General features: G+C 35.0%; 5 protein-coding genes and 1 non-coding gene across 6 annotated transcripts in view; 2 read left to right on the top strand and 4 right to left on the bottom strand.

The window, feature by feature from the left end:
* Positions 1–982: 982 nt before the first annotated feature.
* LOC112506709 (rapid alkalinization factor-like) lies at positions 983–1,803 on the top strand. The gene has a single exon (XM_025110948.1). It carries the CDS (start codon positions 1,017–1,019, stop codon positions 1,386–1,388), a length of 372 nt encoding a protein of 123 aa, XP_024966716.1. The 5' UTR covers positions 983–1,016; the 3' UTR covers positions 1,389–1,803.
* Positions 1,804–5,752: 3,949 nt separating this feature from the next.
* On the bottom strand, positions 5,753–10,607 carry LOC112506913 (heat shock factor-binding protein 1-like). Its single transcript, XM_025111244.1, has 5 exons — positions 10,508–10,607; positions 9,550–9,603; positions 7,230–7,253; positions 7,106–7,148; positions 5,753–6,081 (listed from the first exon to the last, which is right to left on the bottom strand). Exons 1-5 carry the CDS (start codon positions 10,508–10,510, stop codon positions 5,939–5,941), a joined length of 267 nt encoding a protein of 88 aa, XP_024967012.1. The 5' UTR covers positions 10,511–10,607; the 3' UTR covers positions 5,753–5,938.
* A 1,632-nt stretch (positions 10,608–12,239) lies between these two features.
* On the bottom strand, positions 12,240–12,313 carry TRNAV-AAC. The gene has a single exon. It is a non-coding gene; the product is annotated as a tRNA-Val (tRNA).
* Positions 12,314–12,700: 387 nt separating this feature from the next.
* Positions 12,701–19,076, bottom strand: LOC112508041 (WD repeat-containing protein GTS1). The gene is made up of 8 exons (XM_025112824.1): positions 18,873–19,076; positions 18,550–18,751; positions 17,817–17,912; positions 17,144–17,218; positions 15,701–15,811; positions 15,510–15,601; positions 14,237–14,321; positions 12,701–13,214 (listed from the first exon to the last, which is right to left on the bottom strand). Exons 1-8 carry the CDS (start codon positions 19,007–19,009, stop codon positions 12,858–12,860), a joined length of 1,155 nt encoding a protein of 384 aa, XP_024968592.1. The 5' UTR covers positions 19,010–19,076; the 3' UTR covers positions 12,701–12,857.
* A 3,027-nt stretch (positions 19,077–22,103) lies between these two features.
* Positions 22,104–24,229, top strand: LOC112507024. Its single transcript, XM_025111412.1, has 3 exons — positions 22,104–22,483; positions 23,628–23,749; positions 23,834–24,229. The coding sequence occupies exons 1-3, from the start codon at positions 22,150–22,152 to the stop codon at positions 23,948–23,950; spliced, it is 573 nt and encodes a 190-aa protein (XP_024967180.1). The 5' UTR covers positions 22,104–22,149; the 3' UTR covers positions 23,951–24,229.
* A 393-nt stretch (positions 24,230–24,622) lies between these two features.
* LOC112507023 (probable E3 ubiquitin-protein ligase BAH1-like 1) overlaps positions 24,623–27,874 on the bottom strand; it is a 7,058-nt gene continuing 3,806 nt past the window's right edge. The window contains exons 4-6 of the mRNA XM_025111411.1: positions 26,122–26,259; positions 25,325–25,383; positions 24,623–25,213 (exon numbers count right to left, since the gene is read on the bottom strand). Of these exons, the coding sequence (XP_024967179.1) occupies positions 25,108–25,213; positions 25,325–25,383; positions 26,122–26,259 (303 nt within the window). The 3' untranslated portion in view covers positions 24,623–25,107. The remainder of the gene's footprint in view (positions 25,214–25,324; positions 25,384–26,121; positions 26,260–27,874) is intronic.

Here is a 27,874-nt window from a genome sequence, read left to right as displayed (position 1 = left end):
AAAACAGGCTGGTCTCACATGATCCCAAGTCTATATATATATATATATTTGTAATGCAAATTTTGAAAATGAAAGTTGAGCAAAATATCAAGGGGGTGTTTGGGATTTGCTTATAAAAACAATATATTTATTTATTCTAGTGTGACACCGGTAATAAGCATATTTGAATGTTTGGATAAACAACTTATATCAGTGACAAATCGGTAATAAAAAGTTTTTAAAAAAGTTAAACCATTATAACTTATAATAAGTTAATAAGGACTTTGTACAAAAGCATAAGTTGTTTCAAATAAGCGATTCCAAACGCCCTCTAAATCTATGTTCGTTTATATTAGAATTCTTTTAATAAGTTAAACCATTCTAACTTATAATAAGTTAATAGTAGTTAAAAAAAGACTAAATGTTCGTTTACCAAACATTTACCCGGTAAATTTTTACCGATAAAATTTAACATTATTATTATTTACTAATCGGAGAAGATTTTGGTCCATTAAAATGACATCATATGCAACAATTTATCTTGTAAGCATTTACTGTGGTAAGAGTCGTTGCCCTCACTTACCGGATAAGACTCATGATCTTTGTCTCGCTCTTACCATGTACAATTATTGACCCTTACCATATTCATCCAGTAAAATAATGTGACTTGGTAAACACTTATCCAAATACACGTTTAGTAAGAAGTCCCAAAATGTGTTAATAGAAATGGAAGTTGAGAGAGAGGAGGTTGACACTAAAAATTACAGACGTCTTTATAATATTAAGTTTTTATAAATATATTTATTATTTTATTATTAGAAAAGGTTTTTAAATGTTTTTTTAAATATTGAAATTGGTTTTTTTAGTGTTAAATGGATGGAGATAAAATATTGGTGTATTCATATAGAAGTAGAGGGGCAATTTTGGCAAATCAGAAAAGAATGAGATGGCGAAGGGGGGGAAGTATTTAAATAAGGCCTGCCGTGGTCTCTTCTTCGACACAACCATTATTTTCCACCAAAAATATTCATTCAACCATGCCGTCTTCCATCAATCTTCTTCTTCTTCTCCAGTTCGTGATCTCCGCCTTAATGTTATCGGCTTTCATCATGTCGCCGGCCGCTGCCGGCACCATCGCCGGCGATGAGTTTACCTGGATATCGAAGCAGGTCGGAGGAGGAGGATGTACAGGATCTATAGCTGAGTGTATGGGAGGTGGAGAGATGGAGATGGAATCGGAAAGCACCAGGCGTATATTAGCAACGACTAACTACATAAGTTATGGAGCACTGCAGGGGAACAATATACCGTGCTCGCAGAGAGGTGCGTCGTACTATAACTGTCAATCAGGTGGTCAAGCTAATCCGTATCAGCGTGGTTGCAGTACGATTACTCGTTGTCAACGTTGATTTTTCTTCGTGTTTCTGTGTGAATCTTCTTCTTCTTCTTCTTTCTACTCCGAGTTTTCTGTTTCGATTATACTTTCATAAGAATATGATTGATTATGGTGATTGTTAATTGTTGGATGAGTTTCATCGCTGATTTTCTCTTGACGGCATGCTTAACCACCGCCAGCATCTTCATTCTTCTTCTTAATTCTTCTTCTGACTGTTTCGACTATAGTTTCATAAGGATGTGATTGATTTTGGTGATTGTCGATTGTTGGATGAATCTCGATCGCTGATTTCCCCCCGACGGCATGTTTAACCACCGCAAACATCTTCTTCCAGTTTTCTGTTTCGATTAAGGATATGATTGTTGGATGAATCTCATCATTGATTTCTTCTTCACATGTTTAACCATCATAAACATTTTCTTCTTCCAGTTTTCTGTTTATTATAGTTTTCATAACGATATGATCGATAATTATGGTGATTACCGTAAACATCTTCTTCTTCCAGTTTTCTGTTTCGATTATAGTTTCATAACGATATGATTGATTATGGTTATTGTTAATTGTTGGATGAATCTCATCTTCGATTTCCTCTCCCACGGCATGTTTAAACACCATAAATATCTTCTTCTGATTATCAAGTTTTACATCTTGGTTATGTTTTCGATTGTTCATTTGAATTCCGAATATATGATATTTACTCTTCAATGTTCGGTAATGGAGTATAATTTTGTCTACACCGTTTTCCATTAATATAAAAACAATGCATACAGCAATCCAATTTGTGGAAATTGGGAGTGCAGATTCGATGACGAATTGGGTAAATCTGTTTGTAGTTCTTGTTTGGGTTTCCTTTTTGAGGTTAATGTAATTCAAATAATATACACATTTTGAAATTTGAATGCATAATTAAATCATATTCACAAAATCAAGAATGGGTTTATTGAGATTCGAGAGCCATTAATATATTTTTGGGGGGGCCTTTATTGCTCCCTTCTATCTAAATTTGCTGTTTTTGAATTGCGTGAATTAGTTTCTCATCTAAAATTTAAAAAAAGATTATATAATTTTGGGTTTTGAAAAAGGTTTATTTAACATAAAAACTGAAATTCTAATCTTAAAATGACAACTAAGAAAGTGGTTTAAATAGAAAGTGCTTAAAGTGCTTCGCCTACAAGCTTTTCAATTACCATTATTTTTTATGGGTTGGTTTACGGTTAAAAAGAAAGTTAAGGTGAGAAATGTAATAAAAAATCTCCATCTTTAGATGCATATTAGAATGAAATACAGTAGATTAATTTTTGTATCAAATGCGATTCATGAGTAGATTTGAAATTAAAGATGATCAGGGATTCAGATTCATTCTCACTTCAACTCTCTTTCTCACCTAATTCTTCACTTATTATTTATTTCTTTGTTTTAAATTATATGTTCCCTTGGTTTCCAAAAAGATGTCCACAACCAAAATAATACACTGTTTTATGTGTTTTTATCTGTATATTTTCTTAATGTAATTTTAGTGATTTTTGTTCGACTTTTATTTAGAAAACATATGACATTTTCAAGTTTTTAAGTAAATTAAAACATACATTTTCTGAGTTCCTAAGTAAATGTAAAAAAACACATAAGTTCCAAATTTAGAATAAATTTTAAATTAGATATGGGAAAACCATCTTACCCCCGTCACTTATTCAAATAGTTATATTAAACCCTCCTCTAAAACAGAGAAGAAATAAAAGGGAATGAAGAAATTTCCAAATTTAAAAGAAAAAAAATGAAATACATATCTAACCGATCCAAATCATAGCCAATCGCTAGTTAAATTTTGACTAAGCAAAGTAGATTCGAGTTTGCATCCACCAAATTAACAAACAGAACTTATATTTCTTTGAAAAAGTTAATAAATCTAATGAACATATTTTTGGGGGTTTTTTGAAGTACCATATTCTTTGGTGAGACCAAGTAAAGCATAACTTCAAGTCAAAGATGTTATTTTAGTAAAAAGTGATTGTTTTCTTTTGCAAATTCGAATTCAAAAATAAAAAAGCATCCAAAAATTAAAATTTAGAAAAGCATGTAAAGAGGAAAAGGTATCTAAGGCTGGCGTGATAGACTCGGTCTTCACCAAAAACCAAAAGACAAATAAGAGATAGGTTCTAGGCTTTATATTTATATATATATATATATATATATATATATATATATATATATATATACTGGGATCATGTAAGATAATATTGTTTTCATGAGACATGAATTTTACATTTGAAACTTCAGAACAAAACACTGTAAAAGTAACTTTCACAGTGTTTTTGCTATGAATGTTCGGCTTTTTTTTTACCTTCACAACATTATATTACTAAGTTTCAAGTACAAAAACCGTGTCTCATGAAAATAGCTTTATCTTACGTGAACCCAACCCTATATATAGACACACAAGTATACATATAAAAACTAGTATATAATTGGACAAAGACTTTTAATGAGTAAAGCTTCTAGAAGGTGTATATAATTATCATAATCATTGTTTTGTTTTGATTAAAGTTAGGTAATTAGAAGTTTCCTATGATATAATTGTTTTTGGCTTTGGGCTTTGATTATTTAATAATTTACACCTTTTTATACAACTTAAAAATCTCCCACCAGGACAGGACAGGAGTAGACCAGTATTAATTAAAGCAGTTTAATGAAGAGGAATTAAAAGGGGATGGATGAGTTCAACACCTAACCCAATGAAGATTACCAACTTATCTTACAAATTCTATGTTTTGTTTTGTTTTCTTTAATCAAGGGTATCCAGGCCAATTGTGCATTTCCATTTAACCTAAAATTAAACATTATCACTTACTTTACCGGATAAGCATTGGTAAGGGTCCCTTAGCGTTGGTCTACGATTACAACGAGTTCAATCTACTATCTTAACCGACACCCGATAACATTTATGACACGTTCACTAAGCACTTACCTCTTCTTAACAGGTACTTAACCAATATGTAAGTAAGATCTAATAGTAGTTGCCTTATAAGGAACTAGATATCTTCTCTATCGGACGCGTTCTAAAACCGTTAGTCCAAACGTGCGTACAATTAGCTTGGGATGTTACAAATGATATAGAGCCAGGAACCGTACCAATCTGCCAACAAGGACATTGGGCTCCCAAGAAGGTGAAAATTATAAGATCCCACAACGGTTGGGCAATGTTCCCAAATACTTAGATAAAAGTACGACGACATGTACGCTTGTACGTATACACAACCCGCGTTCTCAAAATTTAAGAACCTACAAATCCAAAAATCTTTTAGCCAACGAATTTTTTTTCCACAAAATAGCCAAAAAACTGTAAGTCAATGCCACAAGACATTTTTTCTTGCAGTGCCACAAGCTGCGACATTAGCTTGTACATCAACGCATGTGCCGCAGCGTTTCAATTTATTTTTGTGGTAGGCCCCACTTTTCATCTGGATAGTTTGCTATTTGTGATGTATTGGCTAAAAAAGAAAAACAGATTAAATGCATAACTAAAAAAAAGTGTTGGCAATGGGTGCAAATGCAGAAATGAAGGTAAAACAAAGCAAAAGCAAAAAACTTGGAACAATTAAGTCATCACCTTTTCAAAAGCATGGGGTGTACCATAGTATGCTTCTATCTAAACAGCAATCAGCAAAATAATTGAGGTGCTTCTTATATTCAAAAGAAAAAGGTTGGGAAAATGACAGCTAAAAGAGGTGCTTTTCTGGGCTTCAAAATAGCAACCCGTCACTTAACCATGTGATTTCGGGCCAACTTACGTGCACCGACTAATAAAGCTCGTTTAACTCAACGAGTCGAGCTCCATAACATCAATGTTCGACTCGACTCGTTCAAAAGCTCGATTAAACTTTACGAGTCGAGCCAAGTCATTCGAGCATACACTTTTCCAAGTCAAACATATTTATATGTTTACAAATTATATAATCAAAACATAAAAATCAATCGAGCTAGAGTAAATAAACGAGTTAATCGATCTCGAGTTCGAGCTCATAAACGAGCATCGAGCTCGAGCTCAAACATTGAAAAAATATTCAAGCTTGAGCCCGAATTTGAAAAAGTTAATCGAGCTCAAGCCCGAATTTGAAAAAGTTAATCGAGCCCGAGTCAAGATCAAGCCTGATATTAGTTTTTCGAGCCAAACACGAATAACCTGCTACTTGACTCCCTCGTTTACACCCTACGGCCGACCATGAATGGCTTGGAGTCATTACAGGTGAACCTCCATGGCCACAAGGGAAAGATGGGATTTCCACTATATCTCCCTGAGCCTTAACCGGTGTGCCACAACCCAAACGGTTAGTATGGTTAGTGGAGGTGCATTTTGTTGACCAGAGAAGGGTTAAAATATTCAGCAAATCAGAAAATGGTTAATACGGACCCAAAATCAGTAACATTCATATGTGAATATAACCAATTGCCACGAGAACGATGGTGGAGTCAACGGTAGCATAAGGATATGCAGAAGAAAATAGAAGTTAAACGGAAACATACCAACAAATCTCAGTTCACGAATAGGAGTATATTTAAATCAAAGTGCTAAGCAGAACCTTCATCTGGCTTTGGTTCATCGGGTTTCTTGGAAGTAGACAAAGGAGATGGAGAGCCCTCCGCCCCCATCTCTGTTCTAAGGTCATTGATACTCTGCTCCAGCTCGTTTATACGTTCTCCCATCTCATCAAGTACATCGGGATTAAGGAAAATTTAATACAAAAAGATTGATTATGTTCATCAGTACAATAACTATGCCAAAATTTTAATAGCATGCCAAAAACTTTTTAGGAGGGGCGAAGGAAGATCGATCAGTAACTCATACTTGACCAATCAATTAGTTAAGGGTGCGGTGCGCTTGGTATGTGGAATAGAACGAGACATGACTAAACATAAAGTTGTCCCACCTTTGCTGCGACAATAGACGAGGATAAGGGGCTGTTCGGTTGGTTTTCATTAAGTCATGTATGGATTAATCTGTCTGTATAAATTTGGAAGGTTTTTGTCTGGGAGGGTCTTTTTAATGAAAGGAGCGTGTTCTTTTTAATTGAGCAGGGCAGGTCTAGAAAAAACTTGACTTTCTACATAAAATTCCGAAGCTTGCTAAATAAGCCACTTTCTATATCATTAAGTCACTACCAAACAGTCAAGTATAGCTGACCAAATAAGTTGTGACTCCCATTAAACTCATTAAGCTGCTAACAAACTCATTAAGAAGAGGACTGTGAGAAATAATGCATTTTTTTCTGTTCCGCCAAATAGGTGAAACAACGCCAACGAGATTTGACAAGATTGGTAAATTACTAACCTACCCGTGTCAAATTAAAACCCTAAAACCTTCCACAATTCTTTCACCTGTCTACCTCACTCTTTCCCTTTCCATCCCGTCAGCATACCATACACAACATAATGTACTACTCCCACTGTCCCATGACAATGGAAGACATAACTCGGTAAAACGTTTTACTATTTATCAATGTCTAAACTCTTTGATATGACAATATAGCCAATGGCAGACCAACATCAATATCGCTTTAACTCTTTGTGATATATGTGCACTTAGCATAAAGAGTACCAAAAAAGAATGTTGCAATCTACATGGGAATCCTCAAAACGTAATTGTTGCAGGCATATAAAGGACTTTTCTTTTTATTAATTCATTTTGATCAACTTCCGTAAACAAAATATCGAAGTATTAGAGTAGAAAAAGGATATTCTTTGTAACAATCGAGTCTGACATCGTCTGAAATCTGCTTTGCTGCAGTAACAGAACTTGTCAGAATGAAATAAAAATGTCATCTGAACTGAAGATAGAAACAAACTACTATTTATATCTTACCATCTGCTGAAGAAGGGTTTGAACCTGCAGAAGAGAGATAAGTAATTAGGTAGAGTTGAGCCACATTGCCACATATATGTCTACACAAACCAGCCCAGTACATACACCCGTAGGTGGGGTCATGGGGCATGATATACAGACCTTACCTCTACCCGAAAGTGTAGAGCGGTCGTTTCCATTAAAGACTCCCCACTTGTGAAAGTGTTTGTGGAAGAGATAAAAGTTAGCCCAAAAAATTTGGGTCCATAAATATTAGATTTGGGTCGGATCAATTGATGATCTGATATAACCCATGATCAAACCAGGTGGGTCATTAAGGGTGCGTTTGGTACGCTGGACAGGGTGAGACAGGACAGGACAGAACACATTTGTCCTACGTTTGGTGTGGCTAAATGTGGAACTAAGTTGGACAAGCATGGGACACGCGTGTTCCACCATTACCCCTAGAACTAAGTGGAACTCAAAACTTTTTCCCTCATTACCCTTCTTCCCCTACCCGGCTCATCACCTCGCTTCCAGTTCCATCCCCCTTTTCATCCGCCTCCATCGCTTCCTTCATCAACTCCATCGATGGCGACCATCGACGGTACGCTTCTCTTCTCTTCGGCCCCTTCCCACCAGATTCTCTTCCGATGGCCACCACTGCTGCTTCTTCCGATGGCCACCGCTGCTGCTTCTATCACTGGTTAGGTCTCCATTTCGGCGCAGAGTCGCTTCCATCAACGTTAGGGCAACGAATACACAGCGACTTCCAGCTTCACTCCATCGTTCTTCGATACTCCAGTGAGTTTTTTTTGTTTCTTCCGTTTTCTTTATTTCAACGATGTTGAAATGAGGTTTATGATAACTGGATTAAATAGGGTTTTATGCAATTTCTTAATTGGGGAAAGATTAGGGTTGTGCAATTTCTTGTTTGGACGCCCTGTTTAAACCTTTTGTCTCTATTATCCTGTTTTCTTGGTTTGTATGCACAGATGATGTGTGAAATATAGCTTATGAAACTAGATAAAATAGGAATTGATGAAAAACTTAGTTAGTTATGAAACTTGATTAATTGAAGTACTTATTAGGGATTTTAATTAAGTATTATGATTTATTTCGAGAGTTTACATTGATTTTGAAGTACTTATTAGGGACCAGTGTTACCAGAATGCATTTCATAGTGAAAAAACACTAAACAGCTCACTGGGGGGTAAATTGGTCATCTTAACCAGTTCTGTCCTGTACTGTCATGTCTTACCAAACGCTGAACAGCTGTCCTGTCCTGTCCCGTCCTGTCTAGTCCTGTCTGCGCACCAAACGCACCCTAATGGCTTCTAAGTTGTAACTCAACCCATGAGCCATAATCCAATTAATCTAGATAGATCATATGACCCAAATCGACCAATTTGTCTTCCCTAGTATTTTAATTAGATAATTTTCTTTTATTTCTGCATACTCTGACTTCTTTTTTTATATTTTTCAAAATTGTTATTTCAAAAGCGACATTTTTTATAAGCATCAAATTTTTCAAAACACAATTAAATTTATCTAACAGTTTTTTTAAATGATTACCTTCTTTAACAACAAACTTATTTTAAAATGTGACTGGTTTATTAAGATCAGATTGATTAAAACATGACTTGTTTCATGACGCCATTTTATAAATGTGGCCACATTTTTATGATAGCAATACATGATTGGTTTTACAAGATTTGCTTTAATGTACATGACTAGCTTTAAAATTTTGACATCAAAAAACACATCACGTTTTTTAAAAATCAATATAAAAGTAGTCGTATGTTGAAAAATTTACAAACCAATCTAATTTTTTTAAACATGACCATTATTTTTTAACAAACAATTGAAACATATTTGGATTTACAAGTTTGACTTCATAAAACTGATCATGTCCAAAAACCTTATATTCATAAAAATATAGTCATGTTTAAGAAAACCTGACACCATGAAACCAATTATATTTTAAATCGGGTCAACATCAAGATTAAACTCAGTGAAAGGACTACTCACAAGTTAAAAATGGAACTCCCATACGTTAACGTAGATTCAGAAATTGTGATATTTTGTAGCAAAAGCAGGTGTACGTTAATGTAGATACAACATAAGCATTAAATGGTCACTAGCTTCTACTAACATCAACAACATCCATGCTTACAAAAATATATAAAAAAAGCTATACCCAAACTAAAAGAGCATAACCAATCCCCAATGTATGATCCAGCATCTAGTTGCTACTTGTAGATGAATGTGACATGCTAAAAAGCCTAAGCAATCAATTTTTTTGAAATAGAAATTAGAAGCAAATGTTTCAGAAACTTACAAACTGTGTCATGTCAGCAGTGCTTTGCTTAGTATCTCCTGAATCTTGTCCTTCCTGCCAACAAACGCAATCCAAATGTTTTTAAATTGACAACTGAGACTGGTCTCTTATTGAGATTGAAGCAAATACATACAATTCATAATCAGTAGATTTTCTTCATCACACCAATGAGATCACCGTCAGACAAATGCATTCTTTCCAGGTAGTGGACCAGAGTAACATACAGAAACTGAAATAACATTCCTACTAGTCCAAATAGCGTGATCTAATGAAGGGGGAACAACTGAAATTGCGTGGTAGAAAAAAATATGGCTGTAAATTGATTGAAAAAAGGCCTACATCATTACAAAATGATGTTGCCTAAAATCGTCAGGGACAACATGAAAATTCACACCAATTCGAAATCTAAACTCATTTTACATGAGTCAAAACTCAAAAGTGTTTTATTTGACGTGAGGGGTATTAAGTGTAACAAAATGAGAGAAACAAGCATTTCTTCCTCCAAAACACTTCAAAATCCCAAACCAAATCGTCTAATTAGTGTGTATTTAGGAACTCCAAATCCATGGCTTGTAATTGCAAATGGAGTAAAATAGCTTCAAATTTTGAGCTAAATAATTTCCAGATCCATATGCAGATCTCGAAATCCAAACTCCAAATACCAATTCCAAAGAGATGGACAAGTTCTACATCACCACAAATAGATTACGACGCACAGTAGCAGGAACACTTTAACTTAATACACTTCACGATATGCTGCTAGAATTACGTTCTACATTCATATCAATAAGCTTATAATCATACAGCAACTCAAATCGAAGAAAACTTCCGACTCAATAAAACCCTAACAGATAGTGTACCCATAAGCACATCATGCAAACCCAAACCTCGATAAGCAAAAGTAGAACGGAGAATCGATTGCAAGAAAATTAGAGAAAAATCGAGAAGATCTGCTTACCATTTTATCGAGTGAATGTGAATCGGTCCGAAGGAATCTCCGTTTCTCGTTCGTCAATTTCTCCCTCTCTGACTGGTGAGGCTCTCCTTTATCTACCGGAGGATTCGGGTCCTAAGAATTGTAAATGACGATTTTGCCCTCTAACTCAACACAATTTGAAATTTGAAATGGTCATTTTGTAATTGATCTTTGTATATTCAAAAATATAATTCCTGTTTTAATAGACCCGACCGGTAAATTTCATGAAAAAGTAATGTACTTTAATTTGATTGTTAACGTATTTTTAAAACTTTCATTTTGGTATCTAAGATGTAAAGTTTTAAATATTTTAGTACCCGAATAACTGGTTGAACCGTCAATCGGTTATCATGCTGATATGACGAATGATGAGATGAAATTGGATTGAATATCAAATAATACTGAGTTGGATACTACATCATTCGTCACATCAGCATGGTAACCGGTTAATGCTTCAATCAGTTACCCGAGTACTTAAATGTTTAAAATTTTACATCTTACGTACCAAAATTAAAGTTTTGAAAGTACGTTACGCAAAATATGAATCAAGTTAAAGCACGTTACTTTTTCATGCAATTTGCCCCTATCTCGATTATTTGGAAAATCTGTATTCAATCGTGTCGTTTGTTTTTCTTTAGACAATAATATTATAAAAGCAAAAAACTTAAGAAAATATAGAAAATACCTGCGAGATTCGGAGGCTAAAGGAAAGACGAAACAAAACGAAAGCTAACAAAGATATTACAAAACAAAGACTACGGAGGTGAACCAAAACCATTGTTTGGTTAAATGAATCAAAACCAAAACCTTTGAAAAATATTATATATTTCTACTCTGTAATATGTCATTATTGATTTCATGTTATTGATGTGATTTTGATTAATTGATTGAACATGAGAATATCAATTGGTATCAGAATAAGAATCTAACTGCTAGAGTATCATATTGTGATTGAAGCTGGGATTGTCAATTGGTTCAAAAATTACAATATATTAATAGGATTTTATGTGAAAATGTTAAAAAGAAAAGTGCAACTTAGGGACATTTTTGTCCCTAAAAATTGATTGACTACTAGTCAAAGAATTCTATTGGGGCAATTTGGTAAAACTACATGAAGTCCTAGGCTTGTTGGTTGGTAGCGCCTTTCATGTTCAAATTTTCAAAATGGGACAAAAAAAAAACCATATATAAATATGAAAAAATAACGTATTTTAACTTGATTCATATATTGGATAACCGATTAAATCATTAACTGGTTACCATGCTGATGTGATGAGTGATATGATATTCAACTCAGTATTATTTGCTATTCAACCCTATTTCATTCTATCACTCGCCACATTGGTTTGGTAATCGGTTAATGCTTCAACTGGTTATCGGGAGTATTTAAATGTTTAAAATTTTACATCTTAGATAACAAATGAAAGTTTTAAAAGTACGTTACCCAAAATAAGAATCAAGTTAAAATATATTACTTTTTCATTCAATTTGTCTTGTACGTAATTTTTAACGATAATAACAATGTGTATATTTTATAGCAAAATCTACATATTGGATTCAATAAATAGGGTAGGAACACATTTAGGTTATGTTTCTTTTGTGGGTAATGGTTTGATCCATGTGTTTAAAGAAAGGACAGACCTATACACTGAAAAATGTGCTGACGGTGTTTTTTGTATTTTTAGAAAATGTATGATAATAAAAAAAAGTAGAATGGCTTCGCCCGGGTTCGAACCGGAGACCTTCAGTGTGTTAGACTGACGTGATAACCAACTACACCACGAAACCTTGATGTCTTTATTGGACTTGTATATAATTATAATGTCAAGTGTTTAAAATACCTAGAACCATAAATACAAAGGATTAGATATATATATATATATATATATATATATATATATATAATATTAAAGGATAGATTTAAAATCATGTGAGACCAATCTATCTTACTGAAACCACTTTTTTACACTTGAAACTTTACAACAAAACGTTGTGAAAATAATCTTCACAACGTTTTTGCTGAAAAAATTCGTTTTTTTTTAATTATCATAACGTTTTGCTGTGAAATTTCAAGTAAAAAAAATGGTCTCACCAAAATATTATGTCTCGTTAGACACCGTAGAAACCAATCTCGACTTATACAAGATTAAATATTTGCATGCATACAAGTTGCATGTTTGCACTGAAAATGGATTGATTTAATAATTTTAGTTACACGACGAATCATACAGCTTGCACTTCTAAGAAAAGGAAAAAGAATTTAAAAAATTTTAAAAGGAAAGGAAGAATTATAGATAGTATTACAACACACCAAAATCTCCACAATTTCACTCTAGTAAGGTTGATGCCTTTTTCTCCTTCGATTTTTTGGGTGTTTCTCGACCAACGAAGTTGATATCCACGAATGATTTACGTCACACGAGTCGTCAGACAACCAGCAACACAAGCGTCCATCTTCGCCACCCGTCCACCCGAAAATCCCCTGGGTTTGGTTCATCCCGCTTCTCATACACACGCTCCTAACAACTCCGGTATGACCATCGTGAAGAACGGCTTCTGGTGATAGAATTGATCTCCTCCCTCCTCCATAAGCTACAGGGAAGTAGCCCAAATTGCCACCATTCGTGCCGCCGATGACCCATAAACGATCATCGGCGGCCGAGTAGTGACAGTCGACAAGATAATCAACCTGCAATTTTAAACAAGACGATGAATTTGCAAAATGGAAAATGTGTTCTAATCGAGCGCTAGTTTTGAAAAATCTGTGGCGCCATCCAGAATGGACGGGAGAGAGTAAAGGTGGGTAACCCAAAGAAGTGTGCAAGGTTTTATAGTTTTTTCTTTACACGGGTAATTTAGTAATTTACTAATATTACATCATCTTCTTAATTTTTGTTCCACCAACCTCGGTGTGACAAAAAAATGCATTGTCCCACTCATTCTTGTCCTATCACAGTCTAAAGTTGCACCAAGCGTGGGACAACAAGTTTTTATTATGTCATGTCCCATCTTATCCAACATAATAACAAAAAGAGAAATTGACAGAAATAGCCATTCACTTTTTAACCATTTTCTAACCCAAATTCACCTTTTAGCCCTTCCTTGCGCAGAAGGCTTACGCATATGCATAAGGATTGGTTTTCGGCAAAAGAAAAAGAATCCTTATGAATATGCGTAAGGTTTCTGCGGAAAGGATTCCACTACTATCTGCCATATATTGGAATTCTTAGGCAGAAACCTTACGCAGATTGACTAAAAAGTGAATTTAGGTCAGAAAATGGCTAAAAAGTGAACCACCTATCCACTTTGGCTATTTTTGTAAATTTCCCATAAAAATCATTGTTCTTGACAGATATAGCCATTCACTTTTTAACCATTTTCAGACCCAAATTAACTTTTAAGCCATTCCTTACACAAAAGGCTTATGCATATGCATAAGGATTGGTTTTCGGCAAAAGAAAAAGAATCCTTATGAATATGCGTAAGATTTCTGCGAAAAGGATTCCACCATAATCTGGTATATATTGGAATCCTTAGGCAGAAACCTTACGCATGTGCGTAAGCCTTCTGCATGAGGATTGACTAAAAAGTGAATTTAGGTCAGAAAATGGCTAAAAATGAAACCATCTATCAACTTTGGCTATTTATGTAACTTTAATAGAAAAACCATTGTTCTTGGAGCAATAAAAAGGCTTATTATAGGTGATGTACCTGATCTAGAGCCCAGCTATTAGATGCCAAGGGGCGTGCATCCTCAAAATTAGCTTCAAGTCTTGATTCTGTCAAATCCCAAATACTGAAACAAGAGCATATAGCATTAAGCACAAATCAATTATGAAGTCAATTTTTTTAATAGAGATTGAATCTGGTTACTCTTTTGAATAATAGAATGAAATCCCATATTCCATTTGACATAACTCCAAGGCATTGTTACTCTCTTGTATGGAACTTGAATTCCAATGGAAAGATCAATTCCAACTATTTCAGTTCCTCCTGTTTTGCTCACACTTTTGCACAAGCCAAGGGTATCCATCTTAAGTGCCTTCTAGAAACTTCCTTCATTCTATTCCAATTCCTTCCGGAATGAGTCCCTTTGACCAAAAAATTCCTTCAAACCAAATGCAACCTAAGTGTGACCAAATTGGTTCTAAACCATCTTACTAGGTGTACTTGGGTCATCTAGCCTGAGCTTGTTCGGCTTGTGGGAAACCGATATGCTCAATTATTACCTTGCCAAGATCAGAAAAATTCAGTCTCAAGCTTAAGCTAAGATAGAGGCTTGGTTCATGTTAGGTTGTATAGGCTAGGTTTGTACAGGTTCATAGAAAAGTATAAATTGCATCAACCCATCTAAGCTTGGTAGGCACAACCGAACAACTCACTATAGACTTGCTGAGCTGCCAAAGCCAAGCCATATTGGACTTGAGTTGCCAGCCTCAGTCAAATGAACAGGCTTGGCTCAGCTCAGCTCAATTCAGGTTTGTCATAGGCTTGGGCTTGCTGGAAATTAGATAGGGTGCGTTTGATACACTGGACAGGACATGACAGAACAGAGATCACTGACAAGACTTTTATGTGGAATAGACAGGAATAAAGTGGAATAAATTAGATAGGGTGCGTTTGGAAACTACATACACTTTTTATTTTGGTGTCATCTTAATCGTACTGACGAAAAATTTCTAATGATATATATTTTGTTATAGAAATATTTATATTATTATAATTTAATAAACTACATAGATTAATCAAAATATATAAAAGATATAAACAACTCATTAAGAGTAAATTGGTCTTTTTATCTGTTTTGTCCTGTCAAATTCTGTCTTATCAAAAGTTGAACAACTGTTTTGTCCTGTCTCTGCCTGTTTGGATGCCAAACACGTCCATAATGACAATGAATTCCATAAAATCTTTGTCAACTATGTGAAACATCATAACAACATTATAATGGTGAAGGGTACACAGGAGTAATAGAACAAAGTACCTTAATGTTTCGATATGAGTCAAACACCATAGCTTATCATATGACCCTCCAAAAAGCCCCACCTTGCCGATCGACGTCTCCACATTAATCACCTTTATAACACCAATTGTGTCAGCAGAATCACATCAAACTTATAACTGACGAAAATTAAAAAGCTACTAAAACCGTGAAACTGGTGACTCCACACTTACTGATTCCAGATGATCGTCATCATTGATTTCTCCACTGGTATCGAAAGTGCAAATTAATCCATCAATAGAGGCAGATAAAAGCTTATTTTGCTGATCTGGTATGAAGTGAACCTGTTATCATTAATAACTCAATATAAGTTCATTACATGATCAAGTAGTAAAACTAATAAGGGGATGTTTGGTTGGTTTTCCATTAATTTTCCTGTATGGATAAAGTTGTCTATGTGTATTAATCTATCTGTATAGAATGGGAAGGTTTTTGTTTGGGAGGATTTTTTTCATTGATGGAAGAAGCATGTTTTTTAATTGGGAGGGGCAGGTTCAGAAAAAACTTGGCTTTCTGCATAAAGCTCCCTCCTAGAAGCTTACTAAATTAGCCACTTTCTATACCATTAAGCCACTCCGAACAGTTATGTATAACTGACCTATAAGCTATGATTCCTATTAAGCTCGTTAAGCTGCTAACAAACAAACCCTAAGAACCCAAATCAAGATTGCAAGAATGATATCCTAGCCTATTATCGTACTACCAACAAACTATAGTGGGTTGGTCATAAGGGTGGTGTGTTTTTCCAAAAAGAATATGATCACTTTTTACTAGTAGTACCCTTGTGTATATACTTCTGGGACCTTTCACTGTTAGTCAGCCTTCGTATTTTTACTGTATGCCAACCTCAGGTGCTCTTGCTATTACTGGTGGCAGACGTAGGGGTTGTTTGGTCGGTTTTTCATCAAGTCCTGTATGAATAAAGTTGTTTGGGTGAATTAATCTGTCTGTATAGATTGAGAAGAATTTTGTTTGGAGGGCTTTTACATAGATGGAAGGATAGTGTTTTTTAATTGACAGGGGCAGGTTTGGAAAAAACTTGGCTTCCTGCATAAAGCTCTCTCCTAAAAGCATACTGAATAAGCCAGTTTCTATATTATTAAACCACTTCCAAAAAGTCATATATAACTAACCGAATAAGTTGTGAGTTTTAAAGTTCATTAAGCTGCTAACAAAAGGGCCATTAGTGTTCCTCCTGCTTTAAAAGTTTGCTTCATCGCGTTGTATTTGTTGCTTGTTTGCACACACTTAATTGTTACGTATTGCACTTCTTCTTGTTTTCTTGTTCTAAAAACCGGGGGTCTTCACGGTAACAGCCTCTCTACCCCAACGGGTAAAAAGGTAAGATCTGCATGCATCCTACCCTCCCCAGACCCTACCTCTGTGTGGGATATACCAGGTTCATTTGGTTTGGTTTAAACAACTGTCCAGGTAGTAATAAAGTGACAGTAAAAGAATTTCAAAAATCAAATTAATGAAAGTAATTAACTGGTTCACTTCAATTTTGCCAGTCCTACATCATCTTCTCCAAAGAAACATAACAAGAACAAACTGGGTCCACATTGTTCTTATCCACTTTCATGGAATAAGAACAAAACCATAGAATCAGAACACACCTGTGTCACATCATCCATATGAGACTCCTCCAAGCAGGCAACCTGTTTCTTGCTTCTCCGGTCCCAGAAAAGTATCTACACAATATAAACAAAAGAAGATCAAATATCAGCTCAAGAGATGGCAGGGCATAATATGACGCTATTAGGACAACCATGCATGTATATACAGATTAAAATTACAACATAATTTGTAATGCCCCATTGCCCAAAGCAACAGACAGACCATGATGGTTAATTCTATTGTCGTCTTTCAGTTGACCAGTTAATTGGAATTACCATGTACAGTGTAAATTAATTGAGTAATAAAAATCTTAAGGTCGACTAAACCATGATGGTCCCGAGTATCATAAACAACCATGATAGATTTAGCATGAATTTGATTGATAAGACGTGAGGGCTTCTGCAAAAAAGATTCACGTTGCAAAATGGCATAAAACATTTGCAAGATAAGATCATGACATTTTATCTTATACTGCTAACATGTTCATCAAAAGATTCATATAGGTTAAATGTCTTCACGAAAACAACCACTCTGCTCCATGGGGTAGAGTTCAAATCTGCGGAAATCCTACCCCCCGGAACCCACCCCCATGTGGGATACACTGGGCTCATTTAGTTTGGTTTATTCATATAATTGAATGAAAAGCTAAGTCCTGCTTCATTATACCATTACCTGAGATTTACAACCTGCAGCAAGAAGATTATCACTTGATCCACCAAATGAAAAGCTAAATATTTCTTGAGAAGGGCCAGCATTTAGACAAGACACCTGCAGTTCATGTACAAATGATCACATTGTGAAAAAACTAACTCCATCCATAATATTATAACTATATATGCACCAGATATTGTAATAAATTAATGGGCAAAATGCATCAAAAAGAAGTAAAGATTGGTTTACTTCCTATTTAGTGTACAAAGTTTCAAAATTCTCTATTCGTACCCATTTTGGTATGGGTGTTCATATAAACCACCAAACTACACAAACCTCCCACACCGCAAAACATGGTTTAGAACTTCCGTGGTGCGTTTTACAGATTGCATTTTTACCAAACCGCATGATGCGGTGCGGGTTGCGGTTTTGAGTTATCAAACCACGGTTCAAACCGCACCGCACCTCAAATTTATATATTTTTTATTTTATATATAACATATATATAGAATAATTGCTAATTTATGTAATATTTTTAATCAATTTTCTCCATGGTCTACTAACAAGTCTATAGTTTTGGACTTTGATCCATAATAATTAATTATTGTCCAATAATCCATTAGGCACTTTTAGGATTTAAGCAAACATCCACGATTAGGTCATGAATATGGGGATTCGTTTGGTACTCAAAAATTGGAACTCAAAAGCATCAAGATCAACCAGTTAGCAGTTACAAGCACGAAGGGGGATAGACCTGTTGGTAAGAGCGAGTATCCCAAGCCCTAAGAGTGCCATCAGACGAGCAAGTGTGCAATATATTCCCGGAAAATAAGATGTGATTAATACTATCTGAATGCTCTCCTCTGCAGCATTCTCCGACGTACTGACCCGTCGCCGGTGAATACAATTTCACGGTATTGGACGACAGAGACACCGCCATCGATGTCCAGTCTTCCCTAAAACCGAATTCACACGAAAACACGAATCAAACACGCTAAATCGATAAATAAACTCAATAATATTCTTGTATAGCAGGAAAAACGGAATTGTAAGAGGTTACACATAGGGTTCACATACTTTGGGACGACTTGGAAAACGTAATCATCGCCGAAGTTGGTTTGAATGGAGTTCTTGAGTGCAAATCGCTTCGATGAGCTGCAGGAATCGAGGATTTGTTCTTGAGTTACTTCAATATCCATGTCAGTAGCCTCCATGTCCGGTGGCGCAACTGGGAGGCGAGGGCTATAAAACTTCCCGGTTAGCCGCCGAGGGTTTATGTTCGTTCTTATTTAGAAATCGAGTCAAATGACCATATTTCATAACTTAGACGTTTTTTTTTTTTTTAATAAAAGCATTTATCAAATTGTTAGTAGCAAGAAGATTTAACTTTTTTAAAAACTATTTATTACCGGTTTGGCACCGGTATAAGTTGTTTATCCAAACACTCAAAAGTGCTTATTACCGGTGTCACACTGGAATAAGTCAATAAGTTATTTTATAAGCAATCCCAAACACCCCCTTAATATTGATGTTTTAATTATTTTTCTCCGGCTTTACCAAAAATACTACATAATACATAGGTCTGCAATTCTTGCGGATTCGCTAAACGATAGAATTTTAGAGTTTTTTGGTCCAAGTCCGCAATTACTAGGATGCGGCTCAAAATCCATTTTCCTTGAATTCGTAATGTCATATGGGTGCGTTTGGTACGCATACAGTACATGACAGTTGTTCAACGTGTGGTAAGACATGACATGTCAGGATAAGACATGACATAACTGGTTAAAATGACCAATTTATCTCCAGTGAGTTGTTTAGTGTTTTTTTCACTAAATGTTAACAAATACTATTTAAAAATACATAAAAATATCTAAAATAAATATTAATTAAAAACTTACATTCATAAATCAAAAGATTTAAACACATTGTTTACCAACATAAAAGCTGAAATGTTTACTATTGGGTACCAAAAAACCTAAACACAAAAGTTCATATGTTTATTATTGTGTACCAAAAAACCTAAACACAAAAAGATTTAAACACCGTGTTCAAATGTATTAAGTCACATATAAATAGTCACTAGTGTAATAGGATATTTAATTGTGTAATCTAATCATGTAAATTTAATAATCGAACATTAGGGTGTTATCGTGTAGGTGAGGTTTAAGGTACTGAAGTCTAGCGGGAATAGGTTCAACCAAACAGATGTATGATCAGTGCTGCAGATATTTTGAGAAATGTTGGTTTCATGGTTTGGTCCAACTTCGGAGGCGAAATTTGGGATCATCGAAGGGTTTCATGGTTTGGTCGAAGTCCAATGATGATGGTTTGGTCTAGTTCTGATGACAGTTGTAGACCGAGATGAAATGAGATGGTTTGGTCCAACTCAAACAACAACTACAAATCGAGACGAGATGGTTTGGTTCAGTTCAAACAACAATTACAAATCGAGACGAGACGGTTTGATCCAGTTTCATTGATGGTTGTAAATCAATATGAGATATAAGATTCGGTGGTGACGATCATAGATCGAGATGAGAGGTCTGATGACAGTTAAACTATTTCCACACTTAGGCGGAGTCAAAAGCCTTGATTTTGAAACACCCCAATCAAATTCACCTTCAAGTATAACGTCTAGTGTTTTTATTGGAATCATGTAGGACAACCCATTTTCTTTGAAAACCATGATACCACCATGAAAACCGGTGAATATGGACAAGTTTCATTTTCTTCACCTTGTTGCACCTTCACAGCAAGTAATCAAACATCTGCAGGAACTAAACCTTCATGTGAAAAAACTGAACTCCACATACACTTTTATTATAGCTTTATTTGCAGCTATAGCGGCGAAATAGCGAATAACGGTCCTGGCCAAAATATTTGTGCATGAATAGCGGTACCGCAAATAACGACTGCTTACTGCTATTGACCATAAGTTTGATATCAAATAGCGGTCACTATTATCGATTTTTCTTTACGGGTTTTTCAATTTAAATTGTATTTGGGTTTTTGTTGTGTCATTTATGTGGCCTATTTAGTCAAACTCAGGCCTGCAAACAAAAAGGAAACCGATTAAATCAACAATCAGAATAATTAGGTCAAACTTTGGTACCGATTCCAAGTCCAAAGCTATACTCATCGAGTGCAAGTCCAAAAAGCTTTAACAATTCGAGTTTTCTTCTCGATTTCACGGTTCCACGGGTTTTCTGTCGCAGTTTTCTTCTCATCTTGATACATACAACTCCTATTACTATGTTGCTTGTGTGGTTTGAATTGTTTGACTTGATATACAACATTTTAAGTTATATAAAGGGATAGAGCTATGAAATAGTAAACTCAGAGTTGGGATGGGGACCCAATTGATGTGTCACAAGAAGGCAGTGATTAAGTTGGTGATTGTCGCCTGTTAGTGTTAGAGATTCAGACAGAGGAATGCAAACTAGCAAGTTGCTCTATCAGCAGAAAGAGAGAAAGATCCAATACATGACAAGGGGGAGAAGTTAATCAAGTTTATTAGACGAAAGGTTCTTAGTTTAATCAGAAACAGACCCCGTTTGTAACCACAATGACTATATGTTTAACAATGATAACCGGGTATCTGTTATCACCCGAGGTAATCATTACGTGATTATTTGGTATATAGTTACGTGAATGCATGATAAATTGTTATATTTGATCATGTGAGTTTTATGCATAGAAATATATGCATAATATAATTATGTGCATACATGAAAAATGAGTATGCATTTCGGAAGGGAATGGGTGAAGCGGGATGGAGCAATGGTCAGCTCATCAGGGCCATAATACGATGACTACAGGTTTGAATACATACACACACACACACACACACATATATATATTCGTATTTATTTCATGGACATAATTTTGTACCGTCATATAAACGCGACAACCGCTATTTCCATTGTGGGCTTCGTTAACTGCTTAAATGGCTTTTGATTGAGGTTATCGATTTAGTTTTAGAATTTGTTCTTGGTGTCCTGAAATTTCTTTTGAAAAAGATGAAGGTTCAACAAAATGGGAAAAAAATTAAAACCATTTAAATGTAAAAAATAACAAAAAGACCCAAATACCCTATGAGTTTAATTGGTGGAGGATATAGATGACGTTTAGTTCAGGGACCAAAACCGTGATAAAAGGGCAAACCTCCATATGTTTTACATAATAAACAAAGTTTAAGGACCAATTCCATAAAACCAACATACTACAGGGACCAAATTCATAATTTACTAAAAGAAAAAACTCAAGTCGTCTTCGATCATAAACCCTAATAAACCCTCCTCCATTCCTCTATCATCTTGTTCACCTACTCCCTTCACATCCAACACAGAGAAAGATGGGTGGATCAAGAAGAAAATACAAGCGAAGCAGAACCAAGGTCCGCGTAGGGCTACCGAAGAAAAACCCTCATGTGTTCAAACCAGCATTCTCTCTCCCACCTAAGTTTCGATCTATCGTCGATTTGTCGAAAACCAAATGGGACGATCAAGGCAGTGTTCTTGAGAACTACAGGTCATTTGGTGTTGTTTCCAACCCTAATTTGCTCGGTGTCCGTTCTCGCACTTCTAAAATTATCGAGAGCGAGTCTCTCCAACTCCCTCCTCCCAAATCCGATGGTCCAATCTCTGAATTTGAGCCAATTGATTCCGGCAGCGAACTCGAAGAAGATGGTCAGTTGTTTGTTTTACTATTTACAATCTAATGCATGTTTTATGTTTCATATATTTCGATTCACTTTGTCTGTTGAGATGTATGTTGATTAGGAGCTCATTTGGTTTAGGATTGTTATTAAGTTTTCCTGAATTCAAATTCTAGGGCTTGAATATGAATCCTAATTTGAACTGTTTTAACCAATCACTTCCCATATCTTACCATAAAAAAGGGGATCTTGGAAACTTGCCTTGCTTTTTTCTTTCTTTCCAACTCTTGATTAAGTATGTGATGCCATTTCAACCATCAGAGCTAGCAGCTATTGATGGCGTAAACAGACTAAGTGTCCGTTTACCCAAATACTTACCCGGTAAGTGCTTACCGGTAGGAGTCTAACACTATAATCTATTTTACCAGATAAGATTATAGTATATTAAAACGGTATTGTATGCAACAATTTACCCGGTAAATTCTTACCGAGTAAGAGTCTTCACCATCACTTACCGGGTAAGACTCTCTATCCCTATCATCGCTCTTACCGGGTAGATTTTCAGCCCTTGTCATGTGCATCAGGTGAGGAAGTTACCCGATCCACACTTACCGGGTAAGTATTCAGTAAACGGCCCCTAAACATGCCTGGTCAGATGTAGTCATGCTAAGGGGCCGTTTACCCAAATGATTACCGTGTAAGCGCCTATCGTAAAGAGATGTCACCCTTACCTTATTGCGGAACATTCTCGGCCATCAAACTAGATTCTTGGTAAATGTCTAAAACCCGGTAAGCGCTTATCAGGTACGACTCTCAGTCCTTGTTTTGCCTCTTACCGGGTAAGATTTTCGGTCATTTCCAGGCTCAATCAGTAAGGTAAGTGATATTGGTAAGCGCTCACTGTTAAGTGTTCAGTAAACGACCTCTAAGGGTGCGTTTAGTACGTGGTAGAGGACTGGGCATGACAGTACAAAAATTTGTTGTCCCACTTTTGGTGTGGAATTAGACTGGGATAGCGAAGAACTTTGAGTAGGACAAAGATGCATTTTTTCTAAAATCTAGTCGATGAGACAAGACAAAGATTGGTAAATTACTAAACTACCCATATCAATTAAAACCTTCTATAAGTTCATTGCATAATTTTAACCAGGTAATGTGTCATTTTGGTTTTGCAGATGTAAAATCAGCACTTGGGAAAAAGCGTGCAGACGGGAAAACAGCTCCCTTGCAACCATTAACAGCCATGCAACGGCTTCATATCGGAGCACTCATGGAGAAGTATGGAGACGATTATCAAGTAAGAAATTTGCAGGCTGAGAAACATAGTTTATTTTTGTATGTTGTGTTTATTCTTCACCTCTCACTGGTTTTCTTTTTGCAGAGCATGTTTATGGATACAAAGCTTAACAAGCTGCAGCACTCAGTTGCAACTCTTGAGAAGCTGTGCAAGAGATACCATATGTATAAAGATAAGAACCCAATGCTTGTTCCTCTTTGATTTATTAGTTCTACTTGGAGAACCAAAGATGAGTAGTACCCTTAATTCTAGGAAGCTGCATTTCAAAGCAAATTTTCAACTGTTGATCCTAGTTTTGGCATTTCATTGTAATCCTATATGTTTTTGGGGTCATACATGCAACTATTTGCTTCTTTTATTAGGTCTCTTTATTTGCTATTCGGAGTAGATGTCAGTTCTAAGTACATATAATCCTCCCTAAACTCCATCTCCAGGTGGGATATATTGGCTTCATGTGGGATATTGTGGGTTCGTTTGGTTTTTAGGTCTTTCTATTTGTTATGGATTAGATACAAGGTGATGTCTGGTTGGTTTTTGTTTGGGAGGAGATTTTTATTGATGGAAGGAACTTGTGTTTTAATTGGAAGGGATGGGTTTGGAAAAGACATGGCTTTCTGCATAAGCCATTTTATATATCATTAAACTACTACCAAACAGTCATATATAGCTAACCGAATAAACTGTGAGTCACATTAAGCCTATTAATTAACAAACAGGACCTAAGTGGTTCATAAGTCGATCATTGCTAAAATAGGTAGACTTGCACTTTGTCTGGCTGTTAATTTGTTGAGTCATCGGATTTAAGCAGATTTTTCATATTTTGGTTCGAGCAAGTGCTAAAGCTTGCCTTTTTCCTAAACAAAGTGTTAAAACTTGTGTTATTTTGGAATGAATGGTCCCGGTTTTCTTCTTCATTGGTGGCTGAACCAATAAGTCTTGGTCGGGGTTTTTAACGTTGGAGAACATTAGGGTTTAGAGTGTAATAATAATGCTATGGATCAGGTTTAGAGGAAAACCGTAAAAAAATGAAAAACTGAAGAACACTCTGGTAACCGTTCATCTGGACTGTATGCACATTTGCATACAAGTAATTTGTCTGCTATGCATATGTGATAACATGCACACACGTGCATAAAAATCAAGGAACAACTTCAATTGCTTGTAATCCTTAGTTTTTCCTTTTCTTTTGGGGGTTTTCCCCAGAACCTCCCTCGTAATGCTATCCATTTAAAGATATATCATGTTTGTATATACAAAAATCGTTGCAAAAACAGTCTAAACAAACCGAAACAAGATTTCTGCACGCTGATTGTTGATGCTAGTGTTATTTATAGGCGTTTGCAAGGAAAATACTGCATTTAGATACCAAGAAATGCCCGTGACTGCGATTCCCAGTGTTCTTTTGCCTGTCGGATCCTTTCTACTCGTTCGTTTTTAAGTCTTTCCTCCCAGTATTCAGGACATCTGTTCAAGTTTGCAAACCCCAGTTAAGCATCATCTTTTGCAACTATGGTTGATTAATTATAGGGACAAGTGGTTAGTGTATCCTGATAAAGGCTTATTGATCTAACATACCTTCTTTTTAGTAGAATGTTAAGCTCATCCAAATGGAGAGCTCCTTCATAAACCCCTGCCTGCAAATCAACCAAAACAGCCCATTAAAATTACCAGTAGCATAACAAAACCAAACAAACTCATTGGAGCATCTCCAATAGTTTTTTTTTTTAAATCGAGATTTTGGAGATTTTTGTTCCAATAGATTCTTCAAAATTGGAGAAAAAGTAAGAGAGAGATGGTGAAAATCTCCAAATTTGAAGATTTCTCGAAAAATGATTACTTACGAAAGAGAAATGATTTTTGTTTAATATTTTCTACCATGGAGAATCCTTGAAATTAAATATTTAGGAGAGAAATACTATTTCATAAATTGTATTGAATATTTTAATAATACATATAACATTGTAATCTGTAAAATAAAGAAGCTGTTGGAGATGAACCTAAATTTTTCTTGGAGATTTTGATTTTGGTTCTCTATTTTGGAGAATCAGTTGGTGAGTATGCAGTTTTGACCTCTATCCCCAAGTGGGTTGTTTTTGTGAAGACTCCCAATTTATGCCAAAATTTAGCAGTAGCATGATATGTTCAATATCTACAGTAGACAAAGCGAGGTTCTTGATTTGTATACTACTACCTTTGTCTGTCTCAAAATAAGTGTCTCACCATATCAATTTTAGTTAGTGCCAAATCATATGACCACTTCCACAAGTAAGTGCTTATTTTCCAATTCTAACCTTGATTACGAGATGGAGAAATGTTTGTCTTGTATATGTGTTGATATGTAAATGTTTAAGAATACCAGGAGATATGTGTACCTCTCGACAAAGAGGGCATTTTGATGTCGGGTCTGCTGCTTCTAATCCGTCTACAATCGTTATTGATCCCGACTTGCAAGCACACATGTAGCAGAAGATGTGCCCACAAGTAAGAGACACCGAATCGAACACCGTATCCTGTTCAAACAAATACAATGTAAGGATGAACAATTTCTCCCACGAATTATGCCAAAAAAGTACCTAGTAAGATCAAAGTGATATTGTATGATATGAAGCCCCTTAGATAAAGGTTACCAGTAAAGTAAAATTCATGGGTCCAAATCTCACCAAAGTAACCGTTTGACCTTCTAAGTCAACCTAAACTCTAATCCTTAGACCTTAATCTTTAAGGGTACATTTGATACACTGTACATGATAGAACAAAACAAGGACCATTGTTCTACATGTGGCAGAACTTTAAGTGGAACAGATAAACAGAGTGGAACAAATATGTTCTACCTGCATGACATGGAACAAGATGAAACAAACCTATATTTTATCAATATAACCTAAAAAAAAAACATAATTCTCTTCTAAAACATCAAATATGCCACTTCTTTTTTATATTTTATTCATTCTTTCAATTTTATTTATTGTATTTTATACTCTTTAAATTTTCACTTTATCGTCCAGAAAATATTATTTTTATACGGTTTCTTTGTTTTGAGTAATTTGTGTAATTTATTAAATATTAATAACAAATAATATAGAAAGATATAACATAAAAATCGGAAACTACACAAACTTTTTATGTGGTGTCATTTTAATCGTTTTGACGAAAACTTTCTGAATGATATATTTCGTTATAAAAATATTTATTTTATTATAATTTAATAAATTACATAAATTAATCAGAATATATAAACAACTCAGTAAGAACAAATTGGTCATTTATCTGTTCTATCATGTCCACTTCTGTCTTACTGAACAACTGATCTATCATGTTTTATTCTATCATATCTAGACACCAAACTCACCTTAAACCTTGTATAAACATCATATAATTAAAAAAAGGCACGGTTTTTTCCAAGTGGGCCGATTAATTTGCATCTTCAAATTTTCAAGAAACCTTGATAACTCGACAAATGTCGATCTTATCTTTTTAGGGAAATCATATTCTTTAATATCGAACTTGTGAAAAGGGGAAACCGTGACTACCAAACAATTTGGAACCGGTCAATGCTTAGCCCCCGAATACCAAGTGGAACATAAACAATACATCTATGTTATATTATAAAATATTTGATAACGACTCTTAAAAACAATTTTTTATGCATGAAGTATTGTTTATTGATGCATATTACTTAAAATTTAAGATTACAAGTAAATTATGCATAAATACAACTTATTAAAGCTCCATACTTGAATTCGTCTAACTAACTACAAATAAACATAATCAAATATTGGATAAATATCTCATTTTAAATATAAAAATCTAAAATATAATTATGATAACTAACAGAATTTAATTAAGGAAATTACACCAAAACACAAGAACTTTTAAAAAGATTAATTTAATACTGATATCGATATTTTTTTTCAAAATTTTATGATATTTTTAAATTTATATTTTATTCAAAAATAAAAATATTACCACTTTCTCAAAATCACATAAAACCAATGTTTACTTAAAATATAATATTACAAGTAAATTATGCAAAGGTACAACTTATCAAAGCTCGATTTTTGAATTCGTATAACTAATTGCGGATAAATATAATCAAATAGAGGATAAACATCTTATTTTAAAATA

This window comes from Cynara cardunculus (assembly GCF_001531365.2).
Source record: "Cynara cardunculus var. scolymus isolate 2C chromosome LG 2, CcrdV1, whole genome shotgun sequence".
NCBI lineage: Eukaryota > Viridiplantae > Streptophyta > Magnoliopsida > Asterales > Asteraceae > Cynara > Cynara cardunculus.
This window is presented reverse-complemented; position numbering and strand designations above follow the sequence as displayed.